We start from the raw sequence: 26,499 nt of genomic DNA, 5'->3' as shown, positions 1-26,499 counted from the left end.
TTGTCAGTTTTTAATTGCCTAGAAAGTATCTCTTCTGCCTTCTAGAACAGGGGTTGGCAAACATTTTCTATAAAGGGCCAGAGAGTAAATATTTTCAGCTTTGTGGGTCCTAAGTCTCTGATGCAACTACTCAACTCTGCCACTGCAGCCTGAGTGCAGCCATAGACACGGGCACTGAGTGGGGCTGGGTTCCAACAGAACTTGGTTCACAAAAACAGGGGTATACTCCGATTTCTCTTCAGATTGAAAAGCTTTTGCCTTTTTACAAAAACAGATAGTGGCCAAGGAATCTACTACAGAACTATTAGAATGAATGAGTTTAGCAAGGTTGCAGAATATAAGACCAAAATACAAAAATGGTTTGTATGACAATGTGTCCACACAAAAACTTGACATAAATGTTCATGGAAGCATTATTCAGAATCCAAATCCCATTCATTGTTGAATGGATGAACAAAATGTGGCTTATCCATACAATGGAATATTTTCAGACACAAAAAAGAATAAGGAACTGTTATATGTTACAACCTGAATAAACTTTGAAAACATTATGCTAGTGAAAGAAACCAGACACAGTATGATTTCATTTATATAAAATGTCCAGAACAGGCAAAACCATAGAGACAAAAAGCAGATTAGTGGTTGTCTGGGGCTAGGGGTGGTGGATGGGGAACAATGGCTAACAGAAATAGGGGTTTTGTTTGGTATAATGAAAATGTTCTGGAATTTTTTATTTTATTTTATTTTTCTGAAGTTGGAAACGGGGAGGCAGTCAGACAGACTCCCGCATGCGCCCGACCGGGATCCACCCAGCATGCCCACTGGGGGACGATGCTCTGCCCATCTGGGGCGTCGCTCTGTTGCAACCAGAGCCATTCTAGCACCTGAGGCAGAGGCCAGGCCATGGAGCCATCCTCAGTGCCCGGGCCAACTTTGCTCCAATGGAGCCTTGGCTGTGGGAGGGGAAGAGAGAGACAGAGAGGAAGGAGAGGGGGAGGGGTGGAGAAGCAGATGGGCGCCTCTCTTGTGTGCCCTGGCCGGGAATCGAACCTGGGACTCCTGCACACCAGGCTGACATTCTACCACTGAGCCAACCAGCCAGGGTGAAAATGTTCTGGAATTAACTAACAGTGTTGGCTATATAAGTCTGTGAATATACTAAAAACCTCTGAATTGCATACCTTAAAAGAGTGAAATTTATAGTATGTAAATTATATCACAAAAAATCATTGTATCCCTATATATTAGAAATAAGAAACTCCAAAATAAAATTAAGAAAACATTTATAATAGCATAAAAATAATTAAATATATAGGAATAAATTTAACAAAAGACATGCAAGCCTTATACACTGAAAACTACAAAACTGTTGAAAGAATTAAAGAAGACCTACTCAAAAGGAAAGACAATGCATGTGTATGCATCAGAAGACTTAATATTGTTAAGATGGTAATACTCCTTAAGTTGATCTACAGATTCAACACAACCCCTAACAGAGTCCCAGCAGTCCTTTTACAAAAATATTTTGGGAAAGAAATGACTCCAAGTTACTCCTAAGTTTTTGAACTGGATACCTGCAGATATTTTGACTCCATTCACCAAAGTGCAGCACATAGGAAGTCCTGGAGTAGGCAAGTTCAAGGGAGAAAAGATAAACTGATTTGGGGCCTAATTTCACTGCACTTTAATCCATGTTTTCAAAATTTCTCTTTATCCCTACTAAATATTGTATAATCATGTATCATTTGTTTCAAATGATACTAGAAATACTAGTGTCAAAATCAGTTTGTATCACTAGAGGAATGGCTTAATAAGCAAAATCTCCTTCAATACTGCATTTCTGCAAGTCTGTGGGTGCCACCCATGCACAGCCACCAAGTAAATCATAACTTTCTAAAACACAAAAAAGGAATATCTAAATAATTTCCTTCGCCCCAGATGATAAAAATATTTTTGGAAATGTTAATTTGAAAGCAATATTTGTCTTAAAATTAAGAAAATAAAATACCAAGAAACTATCATATTCAAAATCATATTTTGTGCTAAACGACAAAAATGCTTACCACTTCTGGATTTTCGCTCTTTTGCCTTTGCAAGGGAATCATAGTACTTGTTGGCACATTCGGGGAGCACGTCATTTGTATTACAAACATTTGACTTCAAAACAGCTAAAATATCACTTGTCTCTTCTTTTTCCAAACACTGATTAACATCAATGACCAGTGTAACCCCTGGTTAATAATTAAAAAATAAATAAATAAAAGATCTACACATGGTACATAAAACATTTATACAATATATCTGTGGTGTTAAAATTTTATGGTGAAGACCAATTGGAGAAAACAATGTCTAGAAAAATTCCTTAGGGTTCAGAAACATTGCTCTAAGAAGTCAAAAGTAGAGACAAATCTACTTTACAAAAGCAAGATGCTTCAGTGAAAATGAACATGAGGCCAAAATGAAGGAGATTTGAGTTCCTTTGCCCTTTTAAATCTTGTGTGTGGTAAAATCGATGAGCCAACATATTTTCTTTTTTCGAATTATCTGGGAATGGGACTGATGCTTACAACATGTGACCAGAATCTGTTTCAAGTCTTCATTTAAAGAATAAAAAATGCTTTTAAAATATTAAATTCCTGTTAAAAAATTGGAAAATTTTCATCTCAGTGTCAGAGTATACAAAGGTTTTATCTTTAGAACATCTTTTTGTTGTTATACTGCGTAGAAGAAACTATTTATATCAACTCTTCCGAGCGACAGAACAGAGGTAGAATATAGTATTTTAAATGTATAAGTGTAGCCGCACATTCGAGGAAACCACTTACTTTCATAGTCAGTAAATAGAACCATGAGTCCCATGTAAAGTCCAGAAGCAATATTTGCAGGCCAAATGTGAGAAGAACACAGAATAAAAGGAATAAAAGAACATCTGAATTGACTTGATCTCTAAGAGAGAAATTGGAATCCTTTTAGGCTACTTGAGTGCCTATATTGCAATCTAATTTCTTGAAAGTCTTTCTTAAAACTACACTGCCTTAAGTTTCATATTTAAATTTAAATTGCTTATGTACACACCTTGATTTTATTTTCTTAAGAGTTAGTGTGTTAGAATGAAAAGACTTCAAAGATCAGGTTGGAGAAATACACATATTTTTCCTGGCTAAGGATATAAAAACCAGATGTTTCTTGGAGTTGCTTCCAAAGTTTAATACCATATCTCTGCAGCAAGAGTTAGGCATCTCAACAGCATCTGTGACTTGACAGAACAGGATAGATTCTAGTTATGCCATGAATGGACAGCTTAATGAAGACTTTTAGGAATCTTAATTTATGCAGGTTATTCATAAATGTAGAGTGTTAGTATATCAATCTTGAAGCTAGATTATTTTAGACTGCCATGTGAATTTTCACACTATTCCTCTATGAAAACAGAGGCTTAGGACAAAATTTAAAAAATGTCCTCATTTGAGCTAATGTGGAGATTCTGCCAGTTTCTGAATATGTCTATTCTAATTATGCATTCTAGACCTGGGGGGAAATCCCAGGATGGGTTAGAGCAGTGGTCCCCAACTTTTTTTGGGCCACGGACCAGTTTAATATCAGAAAATATTTTCATGGACTGGCCTTTAGGGTGGGACGGATAAATGTATCACGTGACCGAGACAAGCGTCAAGAGTGAGTCTTAGACGGATGTAACAGAGGGAATCTGGTCATTTTTTAAAAATAAAACATCATTCAGACTTAAATATAAATAAAACAGAAATAATGTAAGTTATTTATTCTTTCTCTGTGGACTGGTACCAAATGGCCCATGGACCGGTACCTGGTCCGCAGCCCAGGGGTTGGGGACCACTGGGTTAGAGGACCTACTCGGACCAGTGTGAGAAGGACCTGAGCTGAAACTCCATTGATCACCTGATTTCCATAAGCCCTACTCTGACTGCTTGGACCATATTAAGACTCTTGAAATTAGTGTCAGCTCAGAGCCAGGGTTCAGTAATCCCTGAAAAGTCTATGTCCTTTCCCCCAGCACAGTCACCATAATAAAAGGCCATAGGTTTGTTTGGAAAAAGCCTGGGCGAAATATAAACAGTATAAAATTTTGGTGGTGTCACAGAGTCTTTTCTCATTGTGGCACCTTAGTTGTTCATTGATTGCTCTCTCATATGTGCCTTGACTGTGGGGCTACAGCAGACCGAGTAACTCCTTGCTTGAGCCAGTGACCTTGGTCCAAGCTGGTGAGCTTTGCTCAAACCAGATGAGCCCGCGCTTAAGCTAGCGACCTCAGGGTCTCGAACCTGGGTCCTTCCACATCCCAGTCAGACGCTCTATCCACTGCGCCACCACCTGGTCAGGCTCAGAGTCTTTTCTCAAGGGGACCCTGCCTTCTCTATCCTCAAGGGGTTCTAGGTCTGGCTCAATTGAGTCTGGGAATTGACTGAAGGGCCATGATTTTCTGTTTTTATGATTCAAGCTACACTTCTATTCACTTGATCTAGAACTCTTCTACTGGCACAAGAATGTAGAAGACTATCTATTTCACTTCCAGAAGCACCACATTCAATTAGCCAATTCCATAGGTTTCTGTGAGTCAGACTGTTCAGATGACCACTTTGATCCCGCTGTCTGTTATAATAGTTACATCCACTTGTCTTCTGGTGACTCAGTGCTGCCACCAGGCCTCTTCTGGCCCCTACAGACTCTGGACTTGCCAGCCCCTTCACAACTGCATCAGCCAATTCCTAAAAATAAATCTCCCTTTCTCTCTCCATATATGTATGTGTGTATAAATAGATGTACATACAATACAATTTCCAGAGAAACAGACCTATCTATCATCTATCTATCTGAACATCTATCTTTGTAATTCTTTTTTATTCCAGGGAAAAATATTTGTGTAGTTCTTTCTCTGGAAAACCCTAATGTACTGAAAGGCATAAAAAAGAACATGGACATTTATTAAGCAGAAATGGGCTAGTTTTCTAAGAATTAAGATAATAAAGGATTTGATTAAACTATAAATTTGAGAGTTTAGAAACCATTTTTTTGCTTCCTGGGTTTTATTTAGCCAACATTATCAGATTTTCCTAGAGACAGCATCTAGCCTTTAAAAATAGTGCAACCAATGAATCCTATTGTTGTATAAATATGCATTTAAGAACTCAAATTGATAGGAGAGTCCAAATCTTTTCAGAAATAAAAAATTAAATATTTTTTAAAATTATGAATTAAAATAAAAATTCAGAAGCATAACCAGATACAAGCAAGGCGAGTCGGGCCAGCAAAGGAGGTGGGGCTTACATTGTTTTGCTTTGTCCTTGTCCCTGTTGGCTTCATAGACTGCATGCTGTATCTCATCCAGCCAAAGAAGTTTAGGGTCCTGGAAATAGCATCATAGAATAAAAGAAATAACAACGAATGATGATGAAATAGAATTAATAACTGCTTTTAAGGAGCCATTTTATCATAATTTCAACAAAGCTCTTATTTAGCAACTACCAAGTTCTGCCATGCTGTACAGGGTACTAATGAAACAGATCCCCAATCCAAACACTTCTCTCCTCTCCCTACCACTCCTTTAGTCCAGCCCACCAGTATTTTTTAGCTGAACAGCTGCACGGGTCTCCTATTAGCTTTGGTTGCTTTTAGGTTTGTCCTCCACCACAATGGTCTTCTACAGAGAACCAAATGATCTCTCCAAAAGGGACATCTCATTACACTTCTCCTTGGCTTTAACTCCTTCAAAGATTTCCCCTAGAGTTGGAAGGAAACAAAACTCCCTTTTCATGGACTGGGGTCATCTAATGATCTGGCTTCATATCACACTCTTCTACTGCCTATTCCAGACCTTCAGATAGCCTCCTTCAGATTGAACATTCTACCTCAGCTACCTGCCTGTGACTTTTTCTTATCATTCAGGCCTTAATTCTAATGCTGCTACCTCCTCTAAAAAAGACTTCTCTGGCTACCCTTGTCAAATCTGCTCTCCCCTGATCATTCAGGAACTGTGGTCCCAAGGTGGCCCAGAGAGAAACATAATGACACCAATATTTATCAGATAGAGAGACAAAAATAAAAACAAACTTAAAAACACAGTGACTTCCCTCAAGGGACTAACAGTCTAGTAGAAGAGACAGATATATAGAAAAAAAAACCAATAATACAATGTGATTCGGGCAGTAGCTATAGATACACAATCTAGAAATAGCCAAGATAGAATTAACTTATAGTAAGTAGGAGTGTTGAGTTATAGAGGTAGAGGAGACTAGGTAAAGAATAGTTTCAGAAAGGATGTGATAGCAGCAATAAAAAGTATTGAATTAATCTTTGCTATTATTTTACTTCTGGGTTGATAATGATGATCTTGCTACAAATGCAGGGTTGGCATGTAATTAACTAGGGCTTCCAGACAGCAACTGCATTTTGTATAAACTTGTCTGAGAATAAAAGTACAATGTGTGTGTGTGTGTGTGTGTGTGTGTGTGTGAAAGAGACAGAGACAGAGAAAGGGACAGATAGGGACAAACAGATAGGAAGGGAGAGAGATGAGAAGCATCAGTTCTTCATTGCAGCACCTTTGTTGTTCATTGATTGCTTTCTCATATGTGACTTGCCTGGGGGTTACAGCAGAATGAATGATCCTTTGCTCAAGCAAGCAACTTTGGGCTCAAGCCAGGGACCATGGGGTCATGTCTATGATCCCAAGCTCAAGCCAGTGACTCCACACTCAAGCTGATGAGGACATGCTCAAGCTGGATGAGCCCACACTCAAGCCAGCAATCTTGTGGCTTCGAACATGGGTCCTCCACATCCCAGTCGTGACACTCTATCCACTGCACCACCACCTGGTCAGGCTGAAGGTACAATTTTTTTATCAGTAGAAATTAAATATTTTTGGGAGGATGGGACATTCCATTTTAAAAAAGGGAAATAAGTACCATGTACTAAATCCTAAAGCAAGATGGTGATGAAGAGAAGGTAGTGCATTGGGGTCATGGAAAACCAGCTTCATCATGTAGACCTCAAGATGGATGGGAAGCAGGAAGGAAAAATAAGTCACCAGCTCCTCTGGTGGGCTTTGACCCTGCTTTCCTCAGACACTAACATGAGATGATGTAAGTGGAAAGGATTACGAAAATGAGACACAATCTTTTATTTCAATCATGTAATGGTCAGGTTAATGAAGACCACAGCAGAAGGCTTGGCACCTGCTTCCCCAGTCATCTCTAGCTAGATCTGTCATATAGGAACTGTCAGATGTTAGTAAGATTTTCCATTTCTTAGCAGAATGAATAGGGAAAGAATCAAACAGGAAGAGGAAGTTGAAGACTGGAGGCAGAATAAGGAGACAGAGGAACAGGAACTATTTTTTTTTTATTTTGTTTCCAAGACCAAAGAGAACCTGCACCCATAAGGCACAGCCTAAAAACTAAGCTCTATCAAGTTCACCTATTATGTCTCAATTTTTTTAAAGGGTATTTACCAAATTCCTTCATAACTTATCACTGTAACAGATACACCATACAAACTTTTACCCAGAGAAAAAGGAAGTTACAATCCCACTTCAAAGCTGATGGTATTAGTTTTAAAAGTTAAATGAAAGAGAGACTGTGCAAATCAAATGAATTGAGGTCAACAGTTCTTTTTAATGGTTTTATTTTATTGATTTTAGAGAAAGAGAAAGAAAGAAAGAGAGAGAAAGAAAGAGACAGGAACATTGATCTGTTCCTGTATGTGTCCTGTACTAGGATCAAACCAGCAACCTCTGTGCTTTGGCATGACGCCCTAACCACAGAGCTATCCGGGCAGGTGAAGCCGACAGTTTCAATCATGACACCCTGAACTAAAGGTTGCTAGAGTTAAATAACAAACCAAGAATAAAAACCAAATCCTAGTGTAAAATGTAAAAACCGATGTAATGTCCCCTTTTCAATTGCTCCCTAGATAACTGGAAATATACTTACAGGCTGGTCACAGTTCTCCCTCTAGCTAAATAGCCAGGTTCAACATATGAGTTACAAATGGATTAAGTGAACAGAAACTAAGCCATCTGCAAATTAAGTAATCAAATCCTGAATTTAGGTGACTCCTAGAAAATTTTAGACAAAAAAGTACTCTCTCTTTAATATTTTTGGTTTTGGGTATTATTTCTATAGTAAAACAGCACTCTATCTCAGTACGTATTACCAGAGGCAATGTAGTTGCAGTATTAAAATCTGACTTTTTAAACAATTAAAATTTTTTTACTGAATTTATTGGGATGACATTGGCCAATAAAATTATACTGGTTTTAGGCATACAATTCTGCAGTACATCATCTGTATATTGGATTGTGTGTTCACCACCCTAAGTCAAGTCTCCCTCCATCACCATCTATCTCCTCTTTATTTTGGCCTATCTCCTCCCTCCCCCTTTCCCTCCTGCAGTCCCCACACTGTTGTCTGTGTAAGTTTTTAATTTCCTTTGCTTAATCCCTTCAACTTTTTTTCTCATTTGTATTTATTTATTGATTTTAGAGAGAGAGAAGGGTGGGAGGAGTGGGAAGCATTAACTCGTAGTAGTTGCTTCTTGTATGTGCCTTGACCAGGTAAGACCAGGGTTTCAAACTGGTGACCTCAGCATTCCAGGTCAATGGTTTATCACAGGTCAGGCAATCCCTTGAACTTTTTCACCAAGCCCTCCAACCCCCATCCCCTCTGACAGCTGTGAGTCTGTTTCTATAAGTCTATTTCTATTTTGTTTAGTTTATTTTGTTCATTAGATTCCACATGAAAGTGAGATCATATGGTGTTTGTCTTTCTCTCACTGGCTTATTTAACTTAGCATAGTAGTTTCCAGGTCTGTTCATGCTGTTGCAAAAGGTAAGATTTCCTTCTTTTTTTTTTATGGCCATGTAGTATTCCATTGTGTAATTGTATAAATGTACCATGGCTTTTTTATCCACTCTTCTACTGATGGGCATTTGCGCTGCCTCCAAATCTTCGGTATTGTAAATAATGCTGCAATGAACATAAGGGTGCATGTATTCTTTCAAATTAGTGTTTTGGGTTTCTTTGGATATAGTCTCAGAAGTGGAAAATTTGGTGTGGTGAAATTTAATTATGATGTGAAAAGATTACACAGATCAATTCCTTCCTAGCTTATATCTCAAGCCTTTAAGTCTCGTGAAATTTGCGTTTTTTGATTCTTTCAGGCAACAGGCTATTGGGCTGTCTGGCTTAGCACTTAATTATGGTTAAATCTATTAAAATGCAGTTTTTCTTTACATATTAAATCATAACCTCCAGAGTATAACTACTAATAAAGCTTATGTGTTATGCAACATTGTGAATGTACCTAACACTACTGAGTGGTGTTAATAATGTGTCAACAATAATGGTTAAGATGGTAAATTTTGTTATGGATATTTTACTACAATTTTTTTTAAAAAAGCTTATTGTAGAGTTGTTTATTAACACCCATGGAATAAAGGGAGTCCTCTGCATTTCAATGTTGTATTATGATTTTAGTTAAATCAAAAGTGTTGTTTGACTCCCACCCTCCACCTCCACTATCTGTCCCTATTGAATGACTCAAAATATTATATGATGAGCTATGGCAAAAGTTTTGGCCAAACACTGATGACAAATTCAGGCCAATGTGACATTGATAGAGAATTTTCAGAGGAATCAAGAACTTAGTCAATTTTCACTTCATAAAAAATATTTGCTTTCCACAATTTATTTAATTTGTAATTACATAATGAGTTTAAGAATTAAGATTTGAAATAGTTGGAAGGATAAAGGAAAGAATAATTTCGAACAATTATTAAGTAGAAATCATACCATGGAACTCCATTTTTAAAATGGATAAAATGAGACATGGGACAGAGTCAAGACTACAGCATATATTTACAGCTTAGTACTTCTGTAAAGTACTGCACCTCTCTGCACTCTTTCAATGCACATAGGTATGTGGGAGGGATTTATAGCACCTATTCAGAATGGACAATAAGGGGTAGGTGAGAGTTAAATGACTTTCTTTGGGGATAATACAATGTGTTCAGAAGCACAGTCTGAGTCATGGACACTGAATGAGTGCTGTTACACCCTTTCCCCTGAAGAGTCCTAGGCAAATTTTCTGCCTGCAGAGCCCAGAAACACAGTTCTATAGAGAGAATGAGGTTTCCACTTGATAACACATGGAACTGAGGTGAAACTGTGCCCCCTAATGTTACATTTAATAATGTTTGGGGAATGGGGCTCAGACCATCAAAATGAAAGTCTTCATCTTTGCAGCTGCTTCTGTCACCCCTTTTTGTCAAAGTGGTAAGCTCTCTTCTTAAAGAGTAGGATGAGGGTGCTGGTTTGTGTTATGAATCAACTGAATCTAATTTTCTTTGTATTTCACATAAATTGCAACCCAAAAGGCAGAGTTTGATCTTAGTTATTAAAAGATGGCATCACGGAAGTGAATAGCTATAGTTTGTTCACTCTATTCAAACCCTGTCAAAGACTAAGTGTTCTCTACTTTTTTTTAAAAATGTGTGGCATAAGCAAGACTTTAAATCTCTACAATTAATTCCAGTCAATTTTCTTTGTAAGATGTTTTTGATTTTCTAAGAATTTTTATGATTCATCAAAGCTATAACTTTTAAAAAAAATTTACTGATTTTTAGAGAAAGAAGAGAAAGGAAGGGGGGAGGAGCAGGAAGCATTCAATTGTAGTGGTTGCTCCTGCTGGGTTTTGAACCAGCGACCTCAGCATTCCAGGTTGATGGTTTATCTCCTGCACCATTCCAAGTCAGGCAAAGCTAGCACTTTTTAAAGGGATTTAAAAAAATCTCATGTTTATACCTTCTGGTGATGCATAAAGGGGGAAGACAAGAGTATTCTCAGGAAGATTGAGTGGTCTGTTTTCAATAATAAACAATACTAATAAGATGGTGTTTCTTAATGAAATACCTTTTTTGACTTTCAGTTGTACCAAGGAGTTAGTTCTCCCTACCCTCAGATATAATTTTTAAATTTTTAGAAATGAAATCTCACAAATACTGTTATTCAACTTTTAATGTGTTTCCTATTTTACTCAATACTGTTAGCTTGGAACAAAATTAACCAGTCTGGGATAGATCTGCATCTACAACTCTGTGAGGTCACACTCCAGTCAGCATGGTTAGAAGGAGGAGAGCTGGGCAGAGGAACAATAAGAGGAAGAAAGTCAAAATTAACAAAATCTCCCAAACCTCTGTAAAGGAAGGTTGCTAAAACTGACAGCTGGAATCATTGAGGAGGTTGTAGGAGAGCACCAACTTGCAGATAGTAGCATATGTGGAACTTCTGAATAGGATTACTTGAATGCTATTTCTGGAAGTGGATGAACCAAAATGCAACGGAGTAGCAAAAGAAATGAGGTTCGTGGAGATGGTTCCTTTAAGATGGGGGGATGACTGGAGGAAGTGAAAAGGGGGTAAGAATTCAAAGGTGACGAAGTAAAAGGTGGCGAATTTGCTTTCTTCAATAGGGAGGGGAAAAATGTGAAGTGGCAGAAGGGCCTCTTTAGGAGTTGGAAAACATTTTAGAATCACTAATAGTGACTACTATTCTTAAGGAAAATCAGGATCTAAAGAATAAAACATTTATTTAAACTACATCAGAGCAGCTGGAATATTCATGGAACACAGAATCAAGACCTCCACAGAGCACATGTTCAGCACATTTTGGGCAGTGTTTGCTCAATCACAGGAATTTTCCAGAAACTGCCAAACACCTGGGTTTCAATAGCTCTCTTACCATTTTCCAGCTTTGTGTCTATTTGGAAAGGCAGTTCTATTATTATTGATTATTAATATCAACATATCACATGCCAAATGCTTATAGTATTTAGTCATGTTTCTATATCTTTTTTTTTTTCCATTTCCAATGTTTCAGATCATCATATTGATTTCACCTTCTGGTTTTTCTTCCTTTATTTCCTCTCCGCTTAAAATCTGGCATCTCCCCTACAGCAGTGGTCCCCAGCTTTTTTTGGGCCACGGACTGGTTTAATGTCAGAAAATATTTTCACGGACCGGCCTTTAGGGTGGGACGAATAAATGCACAAAATAAAATTATGCGACTGGCGTAAAAACTGTGGTATTTTAAAATATAATTGTCGAACTTACGGCACAAGCGTCAAGAGTGAGTCTTAGACAGATGTAACAGAGGGAATCTGGTCATTTTTAAAAAATAAAACATCATTCAGACTTAAATATAAATATAACAGAAATAATGTAAGTTATTTATTCTTTCTCTGCGGACCAGTACCAAATGGCCCACAGACCGGTACCAGTCCGCGGCCCGGGGGTTGGGGACCACTGCCCTACAGCCTGCCTTTGGATGTTTTTCCCCTTCACTTCTCTCCCTACGCCTTTTAACCACTGCTACTAAATTAATTAGTCTGCCTCTTTGCAGACTAAAAATTCCACACCCAAGTCTTCTAGCCAGTCCTGGGACAGGACATTATGCTTTAATATCCCACCAGCAACTCCAACTCAGGAATACTCAAAACTGAGAACTTAGTGGACTTCTCTCAGATGAACTTTATTAGCATAAGACAATGCATTTTTGTGTAACTTTTCCACTCATCTGAGAGTTGAACAGGGATGGAGTTTAAAACTTTAGGCAATAAAGCAGCAGTAAACATCTGTTGGATTAACTTCTCTGACATTCCCAGATCCTATTACAGCCCATACTACCTACGCCTTTACCTATTCATCATCTACCAGAATCCTGTTCCGCTATAAAATTTCAAGTCTTTATGAACCTCACTTATCTTTGCTTACATTTTTTCCTTGACATTTTGCTCAAACACCTAAATCTGTTAACTATTGTCTGAATGTCTAGTTCAGACTATTGCACTTAATACGACATTGGCCTATAATGGTCTGATGTGCTATTTTATTTTTCTTATAATATTTGAGATTCCTTACATGCAAGGAATTATCATCTACTTTTTGCTCCTGCATTGCCTAGCATATGCTATAGGCATATGATACACCTTTGATTGCCTATCTACTATATAATGCTTTATAAAAATAAAAACGACACTAAATTTTACAACTACACAAATTATATAGCATAATACAGTTAGCTTTATTGTCTCCTGAACCATATATACGGCTCAGCAAAATAGCATATGTTAATAATTCTTTTTAATTACAGGTAAGGAAAATAATGCAGACAACTTGGCAGAGCCAATGTTACCTATTAAGACTTCTCATGGAGCTCCCCCAAATTCCTTTTGAAGAGATTCCCCCTTTCTGTCACAAAAGGCTAAACAGGAACCACAACAGTAAAAATTAAGTGCCCTGAAGAAAGTGTTTGAAATCTCCATGTTGGTTGTCCTCATCAGTGGCTCCCATGAGTAAGGCAGAGTTGTTTTCTGAGCACGTTAAAAGTTCAGCTCCTTAGCTTTTGTCTCTTGGCACAAACCTCTGGAGGGTTCTCATTTTACAGTTTACGTTGTAGTCATTTTGAAGCCTACAAGAAGCACCGAGTTTCGAATTCAGATGCTACTACAAGCGGTTTCATTTTCACAAGCTCTCTTGGAAGTGGCTTATTGAAGTTCTAATCATTAATCTGGTTCTATAAATCTGAGTGCATCTTCCATCTCAATATTTTACCTCTATAATTAAGTAGTGCCCTGTGAATGCTTCGTCTAACAAACTAAAAGCAAGAAAGAGGATAAAGAGAAGTGACAAGATGGTGACGGAGTAGGTGGGCGTATCAACGTCCACCTCCCAGAACCAAAGTGGATTACAACTTAATTTAAGAATCATCATCTGGGCCCTGGCCGGTTGGCTCAGCGGTAGAGCATCGGCCTAGCGTGCGGAGGACCCGGGTTCGATTCCCGGCCAGGGCACACAGGAGAAGCGCCCATTTGCTTCTCCACCCCTCCACCGCGCCTTCCTCTCTGTCTCTCTCTTCCCCTCCCACAGCCAAGGCTCCACTGGAGCAAAAGATGGCCCGGGTGCTGGGGATGGCTCTGTGGCCTCTGCCCCAGGCGCTAGAGTGGCTCTGGTCGCAATATGGCGACACCCAGGAGGGTCGCAACATGGCGACGCCCAGGATGGGCAGAGCATCTCCCCCTGGTGGGCAGAGCGTCGCCCCTGGTGGGCGTGCCGGGTGGATCTCGGTCGGGCGCATGCGGGAGTCTGTCTGACTGTCTCTCCCTGTTTCCAGCTTCAGAAAAATGAAAAAAAAAAAAAAAAAAAAAAAAAAAAAAGAATCATCATCTGGAAAAACCAACTTTGGACTAAACTAAGAGGACTCTTCAACCAAGGAATGATGAAGAAGCCACACCAAGACTCATAGAAAAAGCGGAAACGCACAGAGGGTTGCCCAGCTACCCAGAGCAAACGGCAGCTGGGAGAGGCTGCGTGGTGGGAAGTGAGTTTAGCAGAGAGGAGAGGGTCCTGAGTCCCAAAGCCCCAGCCTGCAGCCCCAGAGCCTAGAAGAGGCATAAGGACAATATTTAGCTGGAAACAAGACAGGATACTGTTTGTGAGAAAGAGACTGATTTCTCAGACCCAGGATTTTCCTTAAAGGGACCGCACAGAAAACCTCTCTCACAACCACTCACCTGGGGCTCCGGGGGACAGGGAGAGAGGAGAGGACCAGAGTAGTAGGAAGACAGTGTAATCTAGGAGTCACAGGGAGAAACATTTTGAGAGACAGCCACCCTAACCTCTGGGATGAATCACTCCCCAAATCTGAAGTTAATATTTCCCCTGGAAACAGCAATACCAGCAAAGGGAAGCAGAACACCAGCCAAACAAGGTCTCCTGAAGCACTCAGAGCAGAGTCGCTTAGAAGGAGGGAGCTTTCGGGACTACAGTAGTGAGTATTAGGGTGTGAGCTGCAGCGCACCCACCCACATGGCTGAGGGCTCGCCTGAGGGCAGGCAGTGGTGGGAAGCCGGCTGGACACAACTGAGGCCCAGGTGTGAGCTCAGTCTTGTCCAGCTAAGGAGGAGGGGACGTGCAAAAGTGGCCAAGACCAACTGCAGGCTGCCTGCAATGCAGCCTGTGGGGGGAAGGGCGGGATACCTGGAGGGGTGGAGACCTGCCTTGAGCAAGGGTGCAGGAGCACAGACTTGTCCCGCTTGTGAAACCGAGGCTTGTGGCCTGACTTGGGAGCTGGCTTTTCCTGCGGGGGTGGAGCCAAAACCCAGAACAGGTGGAGTCCCGCTACTGAGTGTGGGCATGCAGTACCACCTGGCCTGTGGAGTCAAGGCTTGCAGCCGTCCCATGAGTGGGCTCCTCCTGCAAGGGCAGGGAGAATGCCCGGAATCAGGCGGTGACCCACAGCTGAGCAAAGGTGCTCACCCCTGTCCTCAGGGCCGAGCACAACACCACCCGTGGGGGCGGGGTGAAGGTCAAGGCCACCAAAGCTTGTACAGCCGAGCACATGATCACAGCCACTCCTGTGAAGGAGAGGTGGAAACCATAGCAACAGCCCCAGTGGGCAGGCACTGGCAGCGCCCATACCCAAACGCTCTAGGCAGCAACAGCAGAGGGGGTGGCGGGCTTGCAGACAGGCCACACCTAGAAAACACAGAGGCCCCACCAGTGGACTCCAGTGGCCAAAACCTTCTTTTACACAGACAAAATGAGAAAATAGAGAAATGCAACACAAATGAATCAAGAGAAATCCCCAGAAAACGAACTGAATGAGTCAGATATAACCAAATTACCAGACGCAGAGTTTAAATAACGATTGTTAGGATGCTCAAAGACATTAGAACAACAATAGATGGTCATTACAAACACCTAAATAAAGAGATAGCAAATATAAAAAAGGACATTGAAATAATAAAAAAGAATCAGTCAGAAATGACAAATACAATATTAGAAATGAAGAACACAATGGAAGGAATTAAAAGCAGGATGGATGAAGCTGAGAATCGAATTTGCGAGTTAGAGGACAAGATATATAAAGGCATGGAAGCAGAGCAGAAAAAAGAAAAGAGACTCAATAAGTCTGAGAACCCTGGCCAGTTGGCTCAGTGGTAGCATTGCCCTGGCATGCAGGAGGCCCGGGTTTGATTCCAAGCCAGGGCACACAGGAGAAGTGCTCATCTGCTTCTCCACCCTTCCCCCTCTACTTCCTCTCTGTCTCTCTCTCACCCTGCCACAGCAAAGGCTCCATTGGAGCAAAGCTGGCCTGGGCACTGAGGATGGCTCCATGGTCTCTGCCTCAGGTGCTAGAATGGCCCTGGTTGCAACAGAGCAATGCCCCAGATGGGCAGAGCATCGCCCCCTGATGGGCATAGCAGGTGGATCCCACTCAGGCGCATGCGGGAGTCGGTCTGGCTGCCTCCTCGTTTCCAACTTCAGAAAAATACAAAAAAAAAAGTCTGAGGAAACTCTAAGAGAGCTCTGTGACAACATGAAGAGAAATAACATCCACATCATAGGGGTTCCTGAAGAAGGGAGAAAGAACAAGGGATAGAGACTTTGTTCAAATATATCATAGCTGAAAACTTCCCTAAATTAAGGCAGGAAAACATCTCACAAATTCAAGAAGCACAGAGAACTCCATTAAAGAGAAACCCAAAGAAATCTACACCAAAACACATCATAATTAAAATACCAAAGCTAAGTGATGAAAAGAAAATATTAAAAGCTGCTAGAGAAAAAGAAGACTATCACCTACGAAGGAGCCCCCATAAGGATGACTTCTGACTTCTGAAGAGAAACACTTGAGGCCAGAAGGGAATGTCAAGAAATATTCAAAGTAATGCAGAACAAGAGCCTACACCCAAGACTACTTTATCCAGCAAGGCTATCATTTAAAATTGAAAGAGAAATAAAAAGCTTTCCAGACAAAAAAAAAAAAAAAAAACCTCAAGGAATTCACTACAACCAGACCAAGGCTGCAAGAAATGCTAAGGGGCCTGCTGTAAACAGATCAAAGCAGAAAAAGAATATAGCAAAAGAGGAATACAGTTTTAAAGAATAAAATGGCAATAAACAATTACATATCAATAATAACCTTAAATGTAAATGGATTAAAATATCCAATCAAAAGACAGGGTAGCTGTGTGTATAAGAAAACAGGACCCAAACATATGCTGTCTACAAGAAACACACCTTAAAACAAAAGATGCACATAGACTGAAGATAAAAGGATGGAAAAAATATTTCATGCAAATGGAAATGAAAAAAAAGCTGGGGTAGCAATATTTATATCAGACAAAATGGACTTTAAAACAAAAACTATAGTAAGAGATAAAGAAGGCCATTACATAACATAAAGGGAGCAATCCAACAGGAAGATATAACTGTTATAAATATCTACATACCTAATATAGGAGCACCTAAATATATAAAGCAGACTTTGATGGATTTAAAGGGTGAGATCAACAGCAATACCCCACTAACATCATTAGAAAGATTCTCAAGAAAGAAAATTAACAGAGAAACAACAGACTTAAAGGACATACTAGATCAACTCGATTTAACACATATCTTCAGAACCTCTCACCCTAAAGCAGCAGAATATACATTCTTATCAAATGCTCATGGACTGTTCTCTAGGATAGACCACATGTTAGGGCACAAAAGTGGTCTCAACGAATTTAAAAAGATTGAAATCATATCGAGCACTTTCTCTGATCACAATGACATGAAACTAGAAATCAACCACAATAGAAAAACTGAAAAATACTCAAACACTTGGAAACTAAATAGCATGTTCTTAAATAACAAATGGGTTAATGAGATTAAAGAAGAAATTTAAAAATTCCTAGAAACGAATGATGACGAGTATACATCAACTCAAAATTTATGGGACACAGCAAAAGCAGTCCTGACAGGGAAGTTCATAGCATTACAGGCATATGTCAAGAAGCTAGAAAAAGCTCAAATAAACAACTTAACCCTGCATCTAAAAGAACTAGAAAAAGAACAGCAAGTAAAGCCCAGAGCTAGTAGAAGGAAGGAAATAATAAAGATCAGAGTGGAAATAAATGACATAGAGGCTAAAGAAACAATAAAGAGGATCAATGAAACCAGGTTAAAGATCGATGAATCTTTAACCAGACTCACCAAGAAAATAAGAGAGAGGACTCAAATAAATAAAATGAGAAATGAGAGTGGAGAAGTAACAACTGACACAACAGAAATACAAAATATTGAAAGAAAATACTATGAAGAACTGTATACCACAAAACTAGACAACCTAGATGAAACGGACAAATTCCTTGAAACATATAATCTTCTAAAAATTAATCTGGAAGAATCAGAAAACCTAAACAGACCAATTACAATAAATGAGATCGAAACAGTTATCAAAAAACTCCCAAAAAAGAAAAGTCCTGGGCCTGATGGCTTCACAAGTGAATTCTACCAAATATTCAAAGAAGAACTAACTCCTATCCTTCTCAAGCTATATTCAATAAGAAGGAAGACTTCCAAACTCCTTTTATGAGGCAAGCATAATTATGATTCCAAAACCAGGCAAAGACAACACAAAGAAAGAAAATTATAGGTCAATATCCCTGATGAATTTAGATACTAAAATCCTCAACAAAATATTAGCAATCTGGATCCAGCAATATATGAAAAAAATCACACACCATGATCAAGTGGGATTTATTCTTGGGAGGCAAGGCTGGTACAATATTCGTAAATCAATCAAAAGGAAGGAAAAACAAAAGGAAGGAGAAAAACTACATGATAATTTCAATAGATGCAGAAAAAGCATTTGATAAAATCCAGCACCCATTCATGATCAAAACTCTCAGCAAAGTGGGAATACAGGGAACATACCTCAACATGATAAAGGCCACCTATGACAAACCCACAGTCAACATCATACTCAATGGGCAAAATTAAAAGCAATCCCCTTAAGATCAGGAACAAGGCAGGGGTGCCCCCTTTCACCACTCTTATTCAACATAGTTCTGGAAGTCCTAGCCACAGCAATCAGACAAGTAAAAGAAATAAAAGGCATCCATATTGGAAAAGAAGAAGTAAAACTATCATTATTTGCAGATGATATGATATTGTATATAAAAAACCCTAAAGTCTCAATCAAAAAACTACTAGACCTGAAAAATGAATTCAGCAAGGTGGCAGGATATAAAATTAATACTTAGAAATCAGAGGCATTTTTATACACTAACAATGAACTATCAGAAAGAGAAATTAAGGAAATAATCCTCTTAGCCACTGCATTCAAAAAAATAAAGTACCTAGGAATAAATTTAACCAGGGAGATTAAAGACTTGTACTCAGAAAATTATAAAACATCGATAAAAGAAATCCGGGAAGATACAAACAAGTGGAAGCATATACCATGCTCATGGTTAGGAAGAATAAACATCATTAAAATGTCTATATTACCCAAAGCAATTCATAAATTCAATGCAATAGTGATTAAAATACCAATGACTTACTTCAAAGATATAGAAACATATTCCAAAACTTTAGATGGAACCAAAAGAGAACACAAATAGCCTCAGTAATCTTGAAAAGGAAGAATAAAGTGGGAGGTATCACATTTCTGGATATCAAGTTATACTATAAGGCCATTGTACTCAAAACAGCTTGGTACTGGCATAAGAATAGTCATATAGATCAATGGAACAGAACAGAGAACCCAGAAATAAACCCACAACTCTATGGACAACTGATATTTGACAATGGAGGTAAGAGCATATAATGGAATAAAGACAGCCTCTTTAATAAATGGTGTTGGGAAAATTGGACAGCTACCTGCAAAAAAATGAAACTAGACCACCAACTTACACCATTCACAAAAATAAACTCAAAATGGATAAAAAACTTAAATGTAAGCCGTGAAACCATAAGCATCTTAAAAGAAAACATAGGCAGTAGGCTCTCCAACATCTCTCGCAGCAATATATTTGCTGACTTATCTCCATGGGCAAGTGAAATAAAAGACAGGAGAAACAAATGGGACTATTTCAAACTAAAAAGCTTCTGCACAGCTAAAGACAATAAGAACAGAATAAAAAGACAAACTACACAATGGGAGAATATATTTGACAATACGTCTGATAAGGGGTTAATAACAAAAATTTATAAAGAACTTGTAAAACTCAATACCAGGAAGACAAACAATCCAATCCAAAAATGGGCAAAAGAAATGAATAGACACTTCTCCAAAGAGGATGTAGAGATGGCCAATAGGCATATGAAAAAATGCTCAACATCACTAATCATTAGAGAAATGCAAATTAAAACCACAATGAGATATCACCTCACACCAGTCAGAATGGCGCTCATCAACAAAACAACACAGGATAAATGCTGGCGAGGATGTGGAGAAAAGGGAACCCTCCTGCACTGCTGGTGGGAATGTAGACTGGTGCAGCCACTGTGGAAAACAGTGTGGAGATTCCTCAAGAAATTAAAAATCGAACTGCCTTTTGACCCAGCTATACAACTTTTAGCAATATACCCCAAGAATACCATAGCACTGTTTGAAAAGAAGAAATGCACCCCCATGTTTATGGCAGCATTGTATACAATAGCGAAGATCTGGAAACAGCCCAAGTGTCCGTCAGTGGACAAGTGGATTAAAAAGCTTTGGTACATATATACTATGGAATACTACTCAGCCATAAGAAATGATGACATGGGATCATTTACAACAACATGGATGGACCTTGATAACATTATACTGAGCGAAATAAGTAAATCAGAAAAAACTAAGAACTATAATATTCCGTACATAGGTGGGACATAAAAATGAGACTCAGAGACATGGACAAGAGTGTAGGGGTTACAAGGTGGGGGGGGAGGGGCACAAAGAAAACCAGTTAGAAGGTGATGGAAGACAACTGACTTTGGGTGATAGGAATGCAGCATAATCAAATGTCAAAATAACCTAGAGATGTTTCCCTGAACATATGTACCCTGATTTATCAATGTCACCCCATTAAAATTAATTTTAAAAAATAGAATAAAAAGAAAGGATACATAAAAATGATTTTTAAATGTTTAAAAAAAATCTCCATGTAATGCTAACATGGGGTATCTGAGCAACTTCTTAAGTACCAAGTTGATACTTGCCATGTACATCCTGGTGTTTGCAGTAAGGGTGCAAGCTAGTGCAGTGACTTTGTGGTTGCTCCTTTTCAGGACCAGCTCCGCCTGTACTACCATCTTGTATATCAACCTGGCCATTGCAGACTTTCATTTTTGTGCTACACTACCCTTTATAGTAGCCTACCCTCTCTGTGGGAACAGAGTATTTGGATAGGTCATGTGCCAGGCCACCACAGTCATCTTTTATGGCAAAATGTGCTGCTACATTCTGATCCTTGCCTGCATCAGCATCAGCTCTTACATAGCCATTGTCCATTCTTTTGCTTCCTGGGGGGCTGCCCAAGCATACCTATGCCTTGATCATGTGTGGATTGGTGTGGGCAACAGTTTTCTTATACATGCTGCCATTTTTCATCCTGAAGCACGAGTATTATCTTGTCCACAGGGCCATCACCACCTGCCATTATGTCCACAGCACATGTAAGCATTCGTCTCTCTTCCAGTTCCACTACTTCATCTCCTTGGCATCCTTTAAACTCTTTTCCTTTTTTATTAAATTATTATGTTTACAAATATTCTAGTGTCCCCCTGAATATACTAGCCTTGCCTACCTAGAATAAATCCCACTTGATGGTGATGTATGATTTTTTTCATGTATTGCTGGATCTGGTTTGCTAATATTTTGTTGAGATTTTAGCATCTAAATTCATCAAGGATATTGGCCCATAGTTTAATTTCTTTGTGTTGTCTTTGCCTAGTTTTGGAATCAGAATTATGCTTGCCTCATAAAAGGAGCTTGGAAGTTTTCCCTCCTCTTGAACTTTTTGAAATAATTTTAGAAGGATAGGAGTTAGTTCTTCTTTGAATGTTGGGTAGAATTTGCCTGTGAAGCCATCTGGCCCAGGGCTTTTGTTTGTTGGGAGTTTTTTTTTTTTTTTTCATTTTTTTTTTCTCATTTTTCTGAAGCTGGAAACAGGGAGAGACAGTCAGACAGACTCCCGCATGCGCCCGACCGGGATCCACCCGGCACGCCCACCAGGGGCGACGCTCTGCCCATCCTGGGTGTCACCATGTTGTGACCAGAGCCACTCTAGTGCCTGGGGCAGAGGCCACAGAGCCATCCCCATCGCCCGGGCCATCTTTACTCCAATGGAGCCTTGGCTGCGGGAGGGGAAGAGAGAGACAGAGAGGGAAAGCGCGGCGGAGGGATGGAGAAGCAAATGGGCGCTTCTCCTGTGTGCCCTGGCCGGGAATCGAACCCGGGTCCTCTGCACGCTAGGCCGACACTCTACCGCTGAGCCAACCGGCCAGGGCCTTGTTGGGAGTTTTTTGATAAGTATTTCGATCTCATTTGTTGTAATCAGTCTATTTAGGTTTTCTGATTCTTCCACATTGATTTTTGAAAGATTATATGTTTCAAGAACTGTCCATTTCACCTAGGTTGTCTAATTTTTTGGCATACAGTTCTTCATAGTATTTTCTTACAATCCTTTGTATTTGTTGTGTCCGTTGTTACTTCTCCACCTTCATTTCTCATTTTATTTACTTGAGGTTTTTCTCCTTTTTTCTTGGTGAGTCTGGCTAAGGGTTCATCAATCTTGTTTACTTTTTTGAGAGAACCAGCTCTTGATTTCATTGATCCTCTGTATTGTTTTTTAGTCTCTTTGTCATTTATTTCCACTCTAATCTTTATTATTTCCTTCCTTCTACTCCTCAAGCCTTATTTGCTGTTCTTTTCCTAGTTCTTTTATTTGCAGGATTACGTTGTTGAGCTTTTTCTAGTTTCTTAAGGTTTGCCGGTAATGCTATGAACTTCCCTTGCAGAACTGCTTTTGCTCTGTCCTCCAGATTTTGAGTTGTTGTATGCTCATTTTCACTTGTTTCAAAGATATTTTTTATTTCTTCTTTGATCTCATTGTTGATCCATTTGTTATTTAATAACATGTTATTTGGTTTCCAAGTGTTTGTTTTTCAGTTTTAGTTTCATGTCACTGTGGTCAGAGAATATGCTTGATACAGTTTCAATGTTCTTAAATTTGTTGAGACTCGTTTTATGCCCTAATATGTGGTCTATCCTAGAGAATGTACCATGCGCAGTTGAAAAGAATATCTATTCTGCTGCTTTAGGGTGAAATGTTCTGAAGATATCTATTAAATCCAGCTACCTTATGTCTTTTGACTGGAGAATTTAGTCCATTTATGTTGAAGTTTATTATTGATATGAGTTGTTTATTGCCATTTTTTTCTTTTAAATCTATATTCTTCTTTTACGATATATATCCCCCCACTTTGTTCTGTCTACAGCAGGCCCCTTATCATTTCTTACAGCATTGGTTTGGTTGTGATGAATTCCTTGAGTTTTTTTGGTCTGGGAAGCTTTTTATTTCTCCTTCAATTTTAAATGACAGACTTGCTGGATAAAGAGGTCTTGGTTGTAGGTTCTTGTTCTGCATTACTTTGAATACTTCTTGCCAATCCCTTCTGGCCTTAAGTGTTTCTGTGGAGAAGTTGGATGTCATCTTTATGGGTGTTCCTTTGTAGGTGATTGACTGTTTTTCTCTTACAGCTTTTAATATTCTTTCTTTCTCTCTTAGCATTGGTATTTTGATTATGATATATCTTGGTGTCAGTCTCTTTGGGTTCTTTTTTAATGGGGTTCTCTCTGCTTCTTGAACTTGTGTGACTCTTTCCTACATAAATTTAGGGAAATTTGCAGCTATAATTTCTTCAAAGAGTTTCTCTAGTCCTTGTTCTTTCTCTTCTCTTTCAGGAACCCCTATTATGCTGATACTGTTTCTTTTCATGTTGTCACAGAGTTCTCAGAATTTCCTCAGACTTTTTGATCCTCTTTTCTTTTTGCTTTTCTGCTTCCATGCTTTCGCTTATCTTGTCCTCTAAGTCGCTGATTTGATCCTCTGCTTCATCCAGCCTGCTTTTAATTCCTTCTAGTATAGTCTTTATTTCTGATATTTTGTATGTCATTTCTGTATTGTTCTTCTTTATGATTTCTGTGTCTTTTTTTTTTTTTGGATTTTTTTTTTCTGAAGCTGGAAATGGGGAGAGACAGTCAGACAGACTCCCGCATGCGCCCGACTGGGATCCACCCGGCACGCCCACCAGGGGCGACGCTCTGCCCACCAGGGGGTGATGCTCTGCCCCTCCGGGGGGTTGCTCTGCCATGACCAGAGCCACTCTAGTGCCTGGGGCAGAGGCCAAGGAGCCATCCCCAGCGTCCGGGCCATCCTTGCTCCAATGGAGCCTTGGCTGCGGGAGTGGAAGAGAGAGACAGAGAGGAAGGAGGGGGGGTGGAGAAGCAAATGGGTGCTTCTCCTATGTGCCCTGGCCGGGAATCGAACCCGGGTCCCCTGCACGCCAGGCCGACGCTCTACCGCTGAGCCAACCAGCCAGGGCCTCTGTGTCCTTTTTGATGCTTATAATTTCTTTATTGAGGTGCTCATTAAGTCCATCCATTGTAGGTCTGAGATCCTTAAGCATCCTAACAATCTTATTGTATATTCTGCATCTGATAATTTGATTACTTCCGATTCATCCAGAACTTTTTCTGAGGATTTATCTTTTTGAAGCATATGACTTATGCTTCTTCGCCTTCCAATTATGTATGACTTGTAGGTTTCTTCCAATTGTGGTCTCCTTACATAATAGAACTGCTTTGAGGTCTTGATTTGTTTGTTTTCTTAACTCAGGGGCAATCTTGTTTACTGATCTCAGCAGGGGGCTTATTTGAAACTGTATCCAGGAATGTAGTGTGTGTAACCTCTGAGACTCTGCCAGTTACTCTCCCGGGGCAGGGTGCTTTCTCAGCTTCAGTAGGAGCAGGTGTATCTCAGATCTGTGGAGACTTGAGTTAGTGCCCCTCCTCCCCAATTCCTGTTTTCAGCTATGTCTTTTTGGCTGATTGGAGCTGGAGTGCTTTCTGGAGGTGGGTTACCTGGAACCACTTTAGGCTTGTGCTGTGTGGAGGGATCAACCCCTCCCCCAGCTATGGCCACCTCCACACTGGATGATTCAGCTTCTCAGGTCATCCCATGCATTCCTCTGCCCATCACCATCTGTCTCTCTCTCTCCCCACTTTCCTTTTTGAAGACAAACCAGACCTCTCATCCAACCTCATTCCCAGGTCCCCAGGCAAGTGGCTGTGAAGTGCTATTTTCTGCTCTTCTCCTTGTAATGAGAGCCTTTCTAGGCTCTCAGCCTCACCCACCCTTAGCTTGGGAAGCAGGGGAGCCCCAACTGTGCCTCCACACTCCCTACCAGGCTTGGTGTGGCTTCTTCTTTACTCCTTGGTTTTTGAGACCTGTTCTTTTATTCCAAAATTGGTTTTTCATGTTGATTGTTCCTAAATTAATTTGTAATCCAGTTTGGTGGTGTGAGCTGGGAGTCTGTGCATCTGCCTACTCCTCTGCCATCTTAGTATCCCATTCTTTAAATTTTAATTCCATTTGTGGTCATTATCTACTGCCACATAGCCATCATTCGAACTGCTAAGGTACATGACCATAGATTGCTGTGGTGTGTTAAGGTGAGTCTCCTCATTGTGATTTTTACCATTTGCCCTGCTCCAAGCAATATTATACTTATTATTCACTATGCCAATTACTACTACAACACCAATGGCTTATACTTTATCTATCTTGTAGCTTTGTGGGTTGGTAGTCCAAATAGTTGCTTAGACCCATTTCTTTACTTTCTCATGTGAAAGATCACAGATCACTCCTCTGCTTACCTCACAACAGTGAAATCACCTTAGAGAACAAGGAAAGCTATTTGTGAAAACATACATTCTTGTGGTAACATGCACATAAGTGCACAAAGCTCTATTCTCTAGCTCCATTTTTGAGCTCCTAAGAGATAGTGCTTCAAAATAAAAGATTACAAAAATACTAGCTTAAAAAAATACTATCAGTATTTTAAGAAGATCAGTGCAGGTAAAAGCAGATCAGTACTCTCTTTATGGCAATTGACACATTTGCCTGACTGGTACTTGAAGCTCCATTTACCCTACTTCTCTGAGATTTCTACTCTAGATCATTTGATGAAGAATGAAATAAGGGATAATGACACAACATGGGGAGAGACTAAGATCTCAGTGTTTTGTACCTGGCATTATTTTTAAGTGAGCGAGAGAGAGAGAGAGAGAGAGAGAGGGAGAAAGAGAGACAGACATAGATATACAGGGACAGACAGAAAGGGAGAGAGATGAGAAGCATCAACTCCTAGTTGCAGCACCGTAGTTATTCATTGATTGCTTTCTTATATGCGCCTTGACTGGGGGGTTCCAGTTGAGCCAGTGACCCCTTGGCTCAAGCCAGGGACCTTGGGGCTTAAGCCAGCCACGATGGGGTCATGTCTATGATCCCACGCTCAAGCCAGCGACTTCAGAGTTTTGAACCTGGGTCCTTACTTTCCCAGGTCAATACTCTATCCACTCCGCCACTGCC

At 39.8% G+C, this 26,499-nt stretch overlaps 2 protein-coding genes across 3 annotated transcripts in view; one reads left to right on the top strand and one right to left on the bottom strand.

The window, feature by feature from the left end:
- The window catches only part of IQGAP2 (IQ motif containing GTPase activating protein 2), a 449,634-nt gene that overhangs the window by 96,716 nt on the left and 326,419 nt on the right, over window positions 1-26,499 (bottom strand). For both annotated transcript variants that reach the window (XM_066273593.1, XM_066273594.1), the window contains exons 14-15: window positions 5,302-5,380; window positions 2,064-2,231 (exon numbers count right to left, since the gene is read on the bottom strand). In XM_066273593.1, the coding sequence (XP_066129690.1) occupies window positions 2,064-2,231; window positions 5,302-5,380 (247 nt within the window). The remainder of the gene's footprint in view (window positions 1-2,063; window positions 2,232-5,301; window positions 5,381-26,499) is intronic.
- On the top strand, window positions 6,797-25,808 carry F2RL2 (coagulation factor II thrombin receptor like 2). The gene is given in 6 exon segments (XM_066273798.1): window positions 6,797-6,860; window positions 13,182-13,261; window positions 13,264-13,357; window positions 21,010-21,368; window positions 21,370-21,568; window positions 25,480-25,808. Coding segments are annotated over 6 exon segments (1,125 nt in total).

The sequence above is a fragment of the Saccopteryx bilineata genome, chromosome 4 (assembly GCF_036850765.1).
Source record: "Saccopteryx bilineata isolate mSacBil1 chromosome 4, mSacBil1_pri_phased_curated, whole genome shotgun sequence".
Taxonomy (NCBI): Eukaryota; Metazoa; Chordata; class Mammalia; order Chiroptera; family Emballonuridae; genus Saccopteryx; species Saccopteryx bilineata.
The sequence above is the reverse complement of the archived record's forward strand: the minus strand, read 5'-3'. Positions and strand labels throughout refer to the sequence as shown.